This window comes from Kogia breviceps, chromosome 3, assembly GCF_026419965.1.
Source record: "Kogia breviceps isolate mKogBre1 chromosome 3, mKogBre1 haplotype 1, whole genome shotgun sequence".
Taxonomy (NCBI): Eukaryota; Metazoa; Chordata; class Mammalia; order Artiodactyla; family Physeteridae; genus Kogia; species Kogia breviceps.
The window spans coordinates 45751258-45765259 of record NC_081312.1 but is presented as its reverse complement, the minus strand read 5'-3'; the positions used below and the strand labels follow the sequence as shown (position 1 = coordinate 45765259).

Below are 14002 nucleotides of genomic sequence, written 5' to 3'. Positions count from 1 at the left end.
ACAAAAGTCCAGGACCAGATGGCTTCACAGGTTAATACTACCAAACATTTAGAGAAGAGTTAACACCTATCCTTTGCCAACTATTAAGGGGTTAATGTCCAAAATATATAAATAGCTCATACAACTCAGTATCAAAAAACAAACAACCCAGTTAAAAAATGGACAGAAGACCTGAATAGAAATTTTTCCAAAGAAGACATGCAGATGGCCAACCAGCACATGAAAAGATGCTCAACATCACTAATCATCAGAGAAATGCAAATCAAAACTACAATGAGATTATCACCTCACACTTACCAAAATGGCTATCATCCAAAGCCTATAAATAACAAATGTCGGTGAGGTTGTGGTGAAAAGGGAACCCTTGTACACTGTTGGTGGGAATGGAAATTGGTGCAGCCACTGTGAAAAACAATATGAAAGTTCCTCAAAAAAACTAAAAATAGAACTACCATATAATTCAGCAGTTCCACTCCTGGATATACATCCAAAGAAGATGAAAACATTAATTCAAAAAGATATATGCACCCTGAAGTTCACAGCAGCTGTACAATAGCCAAGATATGAAAGCAACCTAAGTGTCCCTCAAAAGATGAATGGATAAAGAAGATGTGATATATGTACACAGCAGAATACTACTCAACCATAAAAAAGAATGAAATTTTGCCATTTGCAACAACATGGATGGACTTGGAGGGTATTATGCTAAGTGAAATAAGTCAGAGAAAGACCTATACTGTATGATAACACATATGTGGAATCTAAAAAATACAACAAACTAGTGAATATAACAAAAAAGAAACAGAATCACAGATACAAAGAACTATTGGTTACCAGTGGGGAGAGAGAAGGGGTGAGGGGCAAGATAGAGGCAGGGGATTAAGAGGTACAAACTACTATGTATAAAAGAAATAAGCTACAGCGATATATTACACAGTACAGGGAATATAGCCAAAATTTTATAAGAACATTAAATGTATAATCTATAAAAATTTTGAATCACTGTGTTCTACACCTGAAACATATAATATTGTAAATCAACTATACCTCAATAAAAAATAAATACATACATACATTAAGAAAAAGTTTTTGGTATGTAAGTCATGGTGAACTGCTTTTGGCTTTCAGAATCATGGTTTTAAAGTACCAGCATGATGAACTCTCAATCAGAGATTTACTTCATTTTATTTACTCTCTATCTCATTTCAAAAGAAGGTTGAGGCAGAAAAAAAAAAAAAAGAAGAGGTTTTGGTTAGAGATGGAGAACATTTCATGAAGATCAAGAACAACAAACAGCTGCCAATCTCTTGGGCCAACCCAACTGTTCCAGTCTCACTTTAAATGTCATTTCCCTTAAGAAGTCTTCCTTGACATTAACACCCCCCCATTATATTAATTATCCTGATTGATGGTACCAAAACACGCCAAGGGGTGTTCACCTTCATAGTTACATTTCATTATTGTCTTTGGTTTCTGTCTTCCCGTTTAGACTGTGGTTCCATAAGGGCAAGGGACCATGACTGTACTGATTGTCACTGTCACCATAGCATCTGCTACACAGATTTTACTCATTTAAGAAATATTTAAGATACCTTTCATTTAAAAATTGAATGGAAGGGAGAAAATGCTCAAGGAAAACAAAATAATTATGGCATAGAAAGATTGATGGAGAAGGTGCCCAGAAACAAGGGAGACATTAGTATTATCAGATGCTGATATAAATACTTATAGAATCAGGGGAATTAAATGAACTTGAGGTTTTAACATAAGGCAAATTTGACCTGATAATTATAAGTGATACGTTGCCATGGTTCCCCACAGGGCTACAAGCAATTAAAGAAAGTCCTAATTTTAAAGACAAACCTGCTGAGAAAGAGATGTTTTAATGGCCCCAATGTCACAAATACACACACTGGAGTTGTAATCCATAACCTAAGGATGGAAAGCATTTGGGGGAGGCAAGAATGAGACTAGAAAGAGATATCTGTAAGAGTACAAAGCAAGCTTCCTGACCATATTTTTTTAAAAGATGGATGAGCTCATAAAACTGGCTTAGGAGGAAGAAAAAACAGTGATGGACCCACCCCAAGTGACTAAAAGCAGTGCATCTGATGAATTCTCATCTTGCCCTACTGACAATTTCATCTTTCAGAGGCAGAAGTAGTGACAAGGGGCACTCCCACTCCAGATTTAAATCTGACCTACAAAGAAGACAATCTTGGTGAAAAAGAAATGAAATTTGAGAGGAATTCCACACATCATTTTAGAGCCCTAAATGTCCAGAAAGGGGAATGCTAAGTCTAATATAGACATGTACCTTAGAATTGAGGCAGACATCTTTCCCATGTTCAGAAAAAGTTGGTTCAAAGAAAGATAGACAGGAGGTGCAAGGTTGAGGATCTGGAAGATAAGATGGAGCATGAGTTGAGAGACTCTTAAAAATGAAGGTTTTACTATGAATCTATGAGTTATTCCAAGATTGAAGAAAGAAAAGGACACATAAAGAGGCAATATGTCTTGCATGGGGGACTCCCCAATGAACTCAATGGGTACCTCATAGGCACTTAATAAGCCTATGCTGAAAAAAATTGATGCAGAGGAAAAAAGAAAATATAATCAAGGGGAAAATAAATATTTCCTGAAAAGTATCATAAAAGCTAAATCTCAGAATGAACAAATTTTTTTGGAAAGTTAGGGGAAGAAAAAGGCAATTTTTAACTTCTGTCTAGGTCATGTCTCAAAGGAGAGCTAACACGTGTCAGCTCACAAATGTTAGAGAAAGCAGAGCTATGTGATCCCTCTCTGCTCTGTTAAACAGAATGATTGCTCAAAGGCAAAGGGAAGGAAAAGTAGAATGAAAGGACTTCAGTTCAAGCTAGATCGTGAAAATTTAAGAGCATCTGTGATTCGAAGGCAGTTCAAGTGCCCTGGCCCAAGTGTATATCCCAAGGGGTGGTGGCATTTGGCGTTTGTCAGTCACCCTCCATCATGGCTCTCTGAGGGCCTGAGCAGGCTGGGGGAAGCACCGAAGCAGCTGAGGGAGGAGGAGGAGGAGGAGCATTTGCTGTTGAGATGGAAAGTTACATTTGAAGAAGTCAGGCAGGCTAGAGATACTCCCAAAGGAATATGAATCCATGAAAGAAAAAACTATAGTGGGGGCTACAGCTACACACAGAAAAAGAAAACCCTTGAACAAACTCAACAGGACAAAAACCAGATAGGATTGTCTTCCTAGAACATGCTAGGGCCATTCTTTTTTTCATCTTCTCTCCGGCCGTTTCTCTCCTCACCAGCTGTCAGCCCTTCCTACTTACCTAATCCATGTCATACCCCTTTCTCTTCCGGCCACTGCCACCACCCCCCAGCCAGATTTGTTTAGAAATCTATACATCAGGGGGTCTCAAGATATGGGCCTCTGGACAGCAGCACTGGCATCACCTGTGAACTTGTTAGAACTGCAAATTCAAGCAGAATCTGCCTACCACAGCCCAGGCAGGAATGTGTGTTGATAAGCTGTCCAGGTGATTACTATGCAATTTAGTTTTGAGAGCCACTATTGTAGAAGATTGGACACACATGGTAACCAGTGAGGACTTAGGTAAAGCATCTTAACCTTTTCACTTATTGTAGTTTTAAAAAAGTTATATTTCTCTGAAAAATACATTATATAAGCAGCCCATAATAGAACTTAATAACCTGGGAAACTCAAAGTTAAGTTATGCAATAATCATACCTACTGAACTGCTGATGGGTTAGCACCAAACCTTCCAGCCTAATAGGAAATCTCACATCACAGCTTCCAACCATGTTCTGAATTTTAAAATCGAGGAATCTGGCAGGAAAGCCCAGCTTCTGCACCACACGAGCATACTTTCTTGCTGCAAGTCGAGACTGCTCTTCGCTGGGAACGGCAAATGTAATTAAAGATGTCTTAATTACTACGACTGCTAACTAGCTGGGCTGTATTCACACACTTCCCTGATTGTACTTTTAGTGTATGTACTATGTTTATCTTTCAGTGTATACTAGGAAGCTATAGACTTTGAGGAGAAGGACCTACCTCCCCTACTTTTGTCCCTAGCACCTAGAAAAGGGTATGGTACAATGTACAGTTGTTGAACTGTATCACAGATTTTTGTCTTCATTTGCCATCTTTCACATACAATGTAGTTTTTTCTTTTACTTGTTTTAAGTGTTATTGGATGAAATTAACTATTCCACTGGTTCTCAAAAAGTGTCCTCAGGCAAGCAGCAGTATTACCACCTGAGAACTTGCTAGAAATGCAAAGTCCCAGGTCCCACATCAGACATGCAGACATTCTGGGGTTGGGGCCCAGCAATCTATGTCTTAACAAGCCCACCAGTGACTGTGATTCTCACTAAGGTTTCAGAATCATGCATCTGGTCTAAAGGTGTGTGCCATTTAGATGGGAATAGCAGTAACAAAAATAAGGACACATACATGCATACAAAGAAAAAATCAACACGAGGAAGTAAGTTATGTGCCAACTGAATGGCATAGATAGGATGCCAGGACTTGGAACTTTATGGGACAAATTATATACTTTAAAAAAAACATGAAAATACCTCAAACTCTGCCCAGTGTTGCTCAGGTTTTCTCACACAATTGTCATTCAACTCATACTCAATATAAGAAAGAAACAGATTCATCCAACAGTGTGGCTATGTTCTTCTAAATGTTTGTCCTACTCCACCCTTAAATCTGTGGCAGAGAATGTGAAATCCTGAGATTTGGGGCCTTATTTTTCATTAGATACTTTTCAATGGTCACTACCAAAATAAAAACAATGAGTAGCAGGGGTTGCCAAACAGGGGCAACACCTGGTGGGTGAATCCTATGAATTCCACCCTCTCTTATGGCTTATCCCACCTTTAAGTTGAAAATCAGAAGTATGTTAAAGAAAAGCCAGATTGAACTTATTTGCCTGGACAAAAGGGAGAGAGCGGTAGAGTCTCTTTCCAATCTAGATCTGTCACAACACTGTGCCATTTTCACATCACCTCATTTCATGTTGATCCTCCTCATCCATTACCAACTCCTGAAAAGTCCCTAGCAAGGCCGTGTCCCCAAGATAGCAGTGAAATAAGTGGTTTCCATTTTGAAAAACCACATTTTGCCTTAATGACCCATTACATCTCCCATAGTGCTAATATTTATAAGGTCAAATTTCAAGAATTTGCATAGCCTTATAGTTTCTTGTATCACACAGAAATTCCCATTCGAACAACTAACAGTTAAAGTCAACATACATTTTCTTGTACAAATACTAGAAAACAGTTTAAGAACCTTGAAATTTCACCACCAGTGGTAATTACCACTGATAAATTTGGCCCCTCTGCACTTTTCTGTGCAAAGGCAGGTATCCTGCACTATGCAAACTCTGATTATTACCACTAAAGAGAATACGCTTGGTTAAATTTTTGGAGATAATTCTGATATCTCTTATACTAACCAAACTTTTACAACTCTCTATCCAAAACTCAACAACCAGACAGATTTGGATAACAAATATCTCTTATAATTTGAACTCACCATCCAAGCTTTCACTATCAGATTTTGGGAACCAAATAAATTCAGATAGGAAAAAAACACTCATGAATTAGGAAAATAACACTTATGAATCTGTGTGTTCTCCCCTCCCCCAACTTAACATCCTTCCAACTCAATATACTATACATGGCTAAATAATTTTATTTTATGATTTATTCAAAACTGTATTGATAGAAATTTGTTCCCTCTTCCCCTGTTTTAAACAATGCTGAAATGAACATCCTTGTGGTTATTTTGCAGAGTTTTCCAAAAATGACTTAAAAATGGAGATTTCTAGGTCAAAGGATACATAGATCAACAGAAGAGAAAGGCCAGAAACTTACTCAGACACAGGTAAAGAACTTAACATTTAAAAACAGGTGGATGAGAAATACAGCAAAATAGATTCTTCTATAAATGTACTGGGACACTGACTGGGCATTTGAAAAAAATTAGCTTATATTGAAGTAAAATTCTAGACCTGCTCTGCCCAATATGGTGGCCACTAGCTACATGTGGCTATTTAAAGTTAAATTAATTAAAATTAAATAAAAAGTTCAGTTCCTCTGTGGTATTAGCTTATTTCAAGTGCTCAAAAGCCACATATGACTAAAGGCTACCACATTGGAAAGCACAGATACAGAACATTTCCATCATCCAGAAAAAGTTCTAGATGAGTCAAAACATTAACCTCCTTTCTTCAATACAAAGCAGGACCTGAAAAAAACCAGAAAAACACATGGAGGTCAATACTTATATCATGTTGTGTGTGGAGAACGCCTTCCTAAGCAGGAAGCCAAACACTGAAACCATAAAGAAAAAAGCTGGATAGACTAACCGTACACACACAAAATTAAATTGCATTAAAAAAAACCCATAAAATACCACTAACATTAATATGGGAAAAATATTTATGGTGTAAAATGGTGAAAATACTTAAATACCCAAAGACAAATATCTCCATAGAATATTGGGCAAAAGATACAGTAGGTAGTTTATATGCTTATGAAAAGTTAGTCTCACTACTAAATCAAAAGAAATGTGATTAAAACAACTTTTTGCCAATCAATTTAGCAAATATAAAATACAATATTAACACCCACTGTTTACCAGAGAAAATGAACACTAGGTGCATCTCTCGAGCGAGGAGAAATTGGTACTATCTTTCAGGAGGATAATTTCCTACTCATCCTCCAACACTTAGAGGGAAGAGCAGCTCTCCCACTAGTTCTATGGTGAAAGGATCTACATCAGCACAGGGCCACCTCTGCATGAGATCCAGGAAAGACAAGCCTTTAAGAGATGCCTCCTGGGGCTTCCCTGGTGGCGCAGTGGTTGAGAGTCCGCCTGCCGATGCAGGGGACACGGGTTCGTGCCCCGGTCCGGGAAGATCCCACATGCCGCGGAGCGGCTGGGCCCGTGAGCCATGGCCGCTGAGCCTGCGCGTCCGCAGCCTGTGCTCCGCAACGGGAGAGGCCACAACAGTGAGAGGCCCGCATATCACAAAAAAAAAAAAAGAGAGATGCCTCCTGAGTGAATGCTCAAGCTAGTGGTCAAGAAATGTCTAATTTCCCTCCTTTAAAAAGTTCTATCCATTCTTCTGCCTGCAGTGAGGAAAATACACAAGAACTACTCTCCCAGGTTTATAACAGGCTTTACCACTACTATAGCCTTTTTTTTTTCTTTTAAAATATACCTTAGAAACAAGTTGTAATAGCCTAGTAAAGCCCCCTTCACTATGGGGGACTGTAAAGTGGGATATAAATCCGTATTATGAGGCTGAATGTTTTTAACCCCAAATTTGGCATTTCATGAATTTAACTCCTTAGCAAAGTATTTTGCTTCTACGATGTGTTTTAGAACCTTAATGCCACGCTTCCTTGTTTTACATAGTGAATTATTTGTCTGGTAGTGTGGGAGGACGGCTTCTCTTACCTTTTGGCTCCTGTGCAGACCATTTTCCCAGAGCTAAATATGAGAGCTGTAGTCCTGGGCTCTCGGATCCTCATTATGACGGCGGCAAACCTCTACACACAGAAGCCAAAAGGACAATTAGCCTCTGCTAGGGGTTAACACTATTCCAGCTGACCAGCTGAGCTGGACATGAAAACAGTTTTGAATAAATTGAAATTTAATGGGAAAACTAAAAAATGTCTGGGTCTATTCTCCCACCTTAAGGTTAACAAAATGATCATGATTCTAAAATGTACATACTTAGAAAAAACAGGTAAGAATAATAATAGTAAAGCTAAAATTTAAATACCTGTTATGTTTCAGACCCTATGCTAAGAGCTTTATAGGTTTTATCGCATTTAACCTCATGACAGGACTGAGCTGAATCCATTATAATTCCCATTTAGCGCACAGGGAAATGAAGTGATTATTTAACTTCCAACATTATACAGGAAACAGTTAAGTTGAGATTTAAAACCACGACTATCAGACTCCATGCTTTTTGCTTTGATATACGTTTCTTTCAAAGACTCTTTGAGGAAAAAAAAGTATGAAGTATGTTACAGCCTTGCCAAGACTCTAGAATGTACTAAAAAGCAGCCAAAATATAGAACAGAATACCTATATTGATAGGCATTCTGAAGATGAATGACAAAAAGTTGATTTGTCAAGCTCTTGCCTGCCACAGTCCTCAATGTGGTCCCCAGGCCGGCAGCACTGGAAAGTCCTCCAACTGTTGCTGACACAGGGGAGGGCTGAGAACCACTGGCCTGCCACATCGACTTCCCCCGTTAAGCTGGGAAGGAAACTGGGGTGGATACCATGCAAGACTAAAGTTCCATGGGTTAGAGCCACTCCACAGGACAACAGATCACTCCAAGGCCAGACTGGCAATTTCAGATACGAAGTGTTAACAGTGAAAGAACCCTGAGTCAGCACTACACAGAGCCGAGCAAGGACTATTAATGTTTTCTAGGTGTTCACTAAAAAGGTAGTGCTCTTACCTGGCATTCATTTTGTTAAATTCTTAAGGCAGCTTAAGTGCCAAGTCAGAATTTTTCTGGCTGTCAAGTCCAAGTTTGGACAGATCGTGTATACCAAACTGAGAGGAGAGCGAAGGATGGTGGAGAATAAAATACGCTTAAAATGTTGATTGCTCAATCGTGTGGTCCATCATAGCTACAGCCATTAAAATCCTAGCTCCTCATTGCCTTTCTGTCCTAATCATAGCTGGCTACATGAAATATAAATAGGAAAGCTTAGCTGCATTCGGTAACACTTCAGAGGTCAGCAACAACACTACACAACAGGAAAAACAAATACTTAATCCATAAATAGTTGATGTTGGCAAGGTCCTCCGGGTTCCGACTAATATGGCCTTTTGCAGCTAACTCCATAAATCCTCCACCACCCAAGACAGTGAACTTTTTCCCCATCAGGGACCAGGCCTCACTCATCTTTGTACTAAGTACAGAGCCCACACCAAATCGTTAAGTGTTGATTGAATTAACAAATCCACTTCCTAGGTAAATAGACCATTGAAAAGGGGATGCCTGGCCTTGGGAGGACACAAAAAAGAATAGATCTTATTAAACTTTGAGGGAAAACAAAAAATCCCTGAATCTTACACTTGAACTTTACACTTCAAACAATTGAGCTTTCTCAGGTAAGAGAAACTGTAAATGGAAAAATACACAGGTGTCAGGAGATAGGACAAAAATTAGAAAAAATTATTTCCAGGAATACGATGACATTGTAAGAAAGTTAGCATTTCCATAGTCACGTTGAAAATAGTCATACTGAAAGGTTTTTCTGAATAACAAGGGAAAGAACTTTTAGGAACTGCTCAATAATTACTGTATTCAGCACAGAAAATGAGATTATTTTTTATAAGTTCAAAACAGAGAATGAGCCGATTAAACTTGTGTTGCCAAAAGCTTTTCACTAACAAAGTTTTTCTTTTTTAAAAATAAAAACAAAGGAATGAGTCAATATCATGATCATATGAAGGAAAGAAAATCTAAATAGAACCTAACTGTGGAAAAAATTACTGGGAAATCTTACCTTTGGGTTATATTCTGCATTTTTTGCATGCAAAGCTATTTTCTTCAGATCCAATTTACAGGCCAGGTTTACAGTGGAAACTATATTCCTAAAGAAATAAGTCAACCTATGTGATGAATTGGGAGATTGGGATTGACATATATACGCTAATATGTATAAAATGGATAACTAACAAGAACCAGCTGTATAAAAAAATAAAAATAATAATTAAAAAAAAGAAATAAGTCATCCTAAGTTACACCAGATATAAAAAGTAAAAAATAATTAAAACGTATTAACTTCCTCATTTCATAGGTTTAGGTAACTTCCTAGGGGGAGAATTATTCTAAATTTGAAATGTATAATAACACATTTAGTGGTTAAGACTCCGCGCTTCCACCGCAGGGGGCGCGGGTTTGATCCCTGGTCGGAGAACTATGATCCCACATGCCACAAGGCCAAACAAACAAAAAAATAGCTTTTTCTAAAATTTCCTGACTAGCTGACTAAAATTAAGTTTTCGATCTTTTTCAAAATGTCTCAAAATAGAAATCACAATATCAAATCAACTTGCAAATCAAATTCAATTTTACATCTTTCTATCCTTTATGTTATTCCAACTCCAGCCACAATTTTCAACTAAAGTGCTTTACTATAAACAATACAATCCTTCAAGAATGTGTATACTCACGTTTAACTCCCTCTTAGGAGATCAAGAGTTAGTGCTTCATTTTACAGATAACCAAACTGTCTAAAGTCCATTATGAACTAACAAAATCAAGGATAATGACAACTGAAATCATCCCATTCAGGAATATATTGATGAAATGTGTACTCAGAAGCATCACCCATTTAAAACAACAACAACAACAACTTACTGTAGTTGAGGCACAATTCCAGAACATTCTGAAACAGGGGTCACTGGTGTCATGGGAGTTATGGATGCCAGAGGCAAGGAGTGTGGTTTCTCAGGAGAGCGCTGGGCTGAGTTAGCATCACCAGGGTGGAGATGTGAATGGGAACTTGACCCACCGCTGCTGTTTAAGACCAGGTCAACGTCCTGTTGGCTGGGTAATGGCAACCTACTTTGCCAACTTTCAGTTTTACAATTTTCTTCAGTTTCATGCTTGCTTCTAATGACAGTCTGGTCTTTATTTTCTTGGGTAAGCTCATCTGGTAGGAAGCTAAGATCCACAGATGAGAAATTGCCAGATATTTCTGTGACTTCTTCAAGCTGTGAATTAAACGTAGTCTCTGGATTGGATGAATTAGGTATGTACACATCATAAGGCACAATTGGGCTGAGCAGGGGTGATCTGGGTAGAGCAAGGTCATCCTAGGTCATTCCCAAAACAGACAAACAAAACACAACAAACAGAACATCATGTCACAACAAGGGGATGCCACCTTGGCTGGCAGAAAGTGTGTTCAGGATGAGGCAGTTCAGGTAGCTTATATTCATGCCCTGCTCTTTCCACAAAATATCATTAAAATTCTACTGTAGGGTTACAACACACTTAATGAAAACAGGAAAGTATATCTTAAAATGCAGAAAAAGCATTTTTCATAAAATATTTTCCCTACTTTGGTTAGACCTGTAGTAAGTTTCCACTCTAAATCCAATTTTGTAACTGAGGCAACTTGGCAACCATGTTCTAAACTGTGTGTCCTTTGAAGAGTACAGATTTTCTGTACTCCTTAAGTTGATTTAAAGATTTTTTTGGAGTTTTAAATTCATATTTTAAAGAGAAGAGCAGTAAGTGAAGGAAGCTGAGGAGATAGCTTTGAGTGCTAATCAAGCCTCCACAAGGAGCCATCTTTATTCCTTCTAGTCAAAGGAAGGAAAAGAAATCATTCCATTTACGTGAATTTTCAAGAGGGAAAAAGTTATTGAAATTTAAATGGCAAGACTAGTTTAAATCAATGTATTATACTTCCAGTCGGGGGAAGGCTGCTCAACTTCCATTATCATCAACCGAGGGAAAGAGGCGTGCAACTGAGGGAAGCAGCTAATGTAAAATTCACAGCCTTTGTTATGGAAAAAAATCCTTGGTACATATATTACCATCCACTTCACCCAAGCTGCAGGCCTGGATTCTAGATTTTGACCACTGCTGGCAGGATAACCTCACCCCTTAGAAGCTCATACTTCTGACAATTGAACAGTCACCAGTACCTATGCTGCATCTTCTCCATCACAAAGCTCTTTAGCTAATGTCTGGCTAGATCCTGCTGAATTGTGCTGTTACCACAAGTCCAGCAGATGGCAGGGGTGACTAAATGTTAGAAGAAAACAAGAAGAATGCACTTATTCTCTGGAAATAAGATTTGACCTTACTTCATTTTGAATTATGTTATTTGTCTCTAACTCCCTCTACCCCCATCCCACAGGTGGGCCCTGAGGGACACTGAGGTGGGGACAATGGCCCAGATTCCTCTCCATTGTTTTTTTGGTCTCTTCTGTTCTAGGCAGAAAAGATTCCATCAGCCAATTTACACTAAAGCACTAATATCTGCAACTATCAGTGTCTCCCCTCCTTTCTCCCCTTATGGCATTTTAGCAGGGGACAAAGCCTCCACCCAAAGAACTAAACTTCAACAAGGAATTTAAGGCAATGGCAACAAGATATCAAAGGGGGATGTTTTATGGCAGTGGAACCCTGACAGCCTCCTTTCGAGAGAATATGCTTACAGAGTATTTCCTGCATCCTTGGCCTTATACCTGAAGAAACTTTTTGTTAAACTGTCTTTGCAGAGTCATTAACTCATCTTTCTCAGAATCTTTCCAGCGTGGGCTCTCCTTTTGCCATGTTAAACGCTGTGGGACTTCACTATTTCTACCTCATTGCTGATCATTGTCTATTTAAAAATCTGGGGGGCTTCCCTGGTGGCGCAGTGGTTGGGAATCCACCTGCCAATGCAGGGGACACGGGTTTGAGCCCTGGTCCAGGAAGACCCCCACATGTCGCAGACCAACTAAGCCCGTGTGCCACAACTACTGAGCCTACGTGCTGCAACTACTGAAGCCCGCATCTAGAGCCGGTGCTCTGCAACAAAAGAATCAACCACAATGAGAAGCCCGTGCACCACAACGAAGAGCAGTCCCCATTCACTGCAACTAGAGAAAGCCTGCGCACGGCAACGAAGACCCAATGCAGCCAAAAATAACTAAAAAATTAAAAAAAAAAAAAAAAAGAATCTGACACACACACACCCCCAGCCGAAAGTTTTTCCCTTGCTTTTCTTTTTGAAGACTCCTTCCTCTCGTTTCTACAGTTCTTAAATTAAAAAACAAAACCCCCAAAACGTAAGAATCACAAACTGAAAAGCTACAGGTGCCTCCAATTTGTATTCATACTAGACCAGGTTCGCGAGTTCCGTTGGCAACCTTGGGTAAGTTATTTCAACTCTCGAACCTTCTATTTTTTTCAACTGAAAGACGGGGATAATCAAGCCCACCTCCTACGGTAGCTAGGAGTTTTACGAGAGATAAAATGAAGGCAGAATCCTTAGTGCGCAGGACGCAGAGCCCAGCAATGGGGCGGGATGCGGACCCTGACTCTGGGACCGTGGCGGCGGCTTCCAGGCTCACCTGGGCGGCGCACCGGGCCAGGAAGAGGTCCAGGTAAGTCTCTTCCCCCTCCATGGACGGAGGGCTCCCTGTAGGGGGTTGGGAATCGAAGGGAAGAGCCAGCGCGAATCGAGCTGCCGCTGAGTCCGACGAGGCGCGCGGGGCGCGGAAGCCATTTATCAGCCTGCGGCCGCACGTGGCGAGGCGGGGCCCTGGCCGGGGGCGAAGTGCCGGCGACCAGGGGCCGGGCGGGGGCCCTTGTGCTGGGCCCGCGCAGTCCACGCTCCTGTAGACGGCGCGAGGGACTGGATGCTGAGCCAGGGAGCGGGGTGCGGAGATCAGCAAGGGGCCCACGGGTCTCGAGCAAGGGAAGAAGAGCTGGGGCTGGGAGGGGAAGACTCTCCTCGCTGGGGTGCTGTCACCACACCCACCCACAGCTGAGAAGCAACTCGGCCTGAAAATCTGTAGATTTCCTTCCACCTGCGAGTGCTGCTTTTGCCTCCTGCAGGAGAAAAGGTATCCGTGTTCGTAGCATGAAAGGTGAAAGAGTTGGACAGTGAGAAAATAAATTTTTTAAAGATACTTTTTTTCTTTTTTGGAGCAGAGCGAGTGGAATTTGAGGCGCTTTACCCAGTCAGGTGTTGCACTTTTATGTCATAATCACTTCTCACTTTCAAATCCCAGCTGGCTTTTTTCCAGTCTCAGAGAATTCAATCTAAAGCCACATATAAAAGAATGTGTTGCTGCACAGTTAGGGTTGATGCAGCTGAAGAAGGTACTGTAAAACCAAATAATCAGAGGAATTCCCCCTTTTTTGAAATTATTTTAATTTTTAGTGCCTCAGCTTTCATAAGAACTTACATGTGTGGAATGGTTCTATAAGT

General features: G+C 40.1%; 1 protein-coding gene across 1 annotated transcript in view; it reads right to left on the bottom strand.

Moving 5' to 3' along the window:
* Positions 1-13193, bottom strand: part of TBPL2 (TATA-box binding protein like 2) — a 31162-nt gene extending 17969 nt beyond the window's left edge. The window contains exons 1-5 of the mRNA XM_059055725.1: positions 13140-13193; positions 10426-10883; positions 9569-9656; positions 7487-7578; positions 3734-3901 (exon numbers count right to left, since the gene is read on the bottom strand). Of these exons, the coding sequence (XP_058911708.1) occupies positions 3734-3901; positions 7487-7578; positions 9569-9656; positions 10426-10883; positions 13140-13193 (860 nt within the window). The remainder of the gene's footprint in view (positions 1-3733; positions 3902-7486; positions 7579-9568; positions 9657-10425; positions 10884-13139) is intronic.
* Positions 13194-14002: the final 809 nt, after the last annotated feature.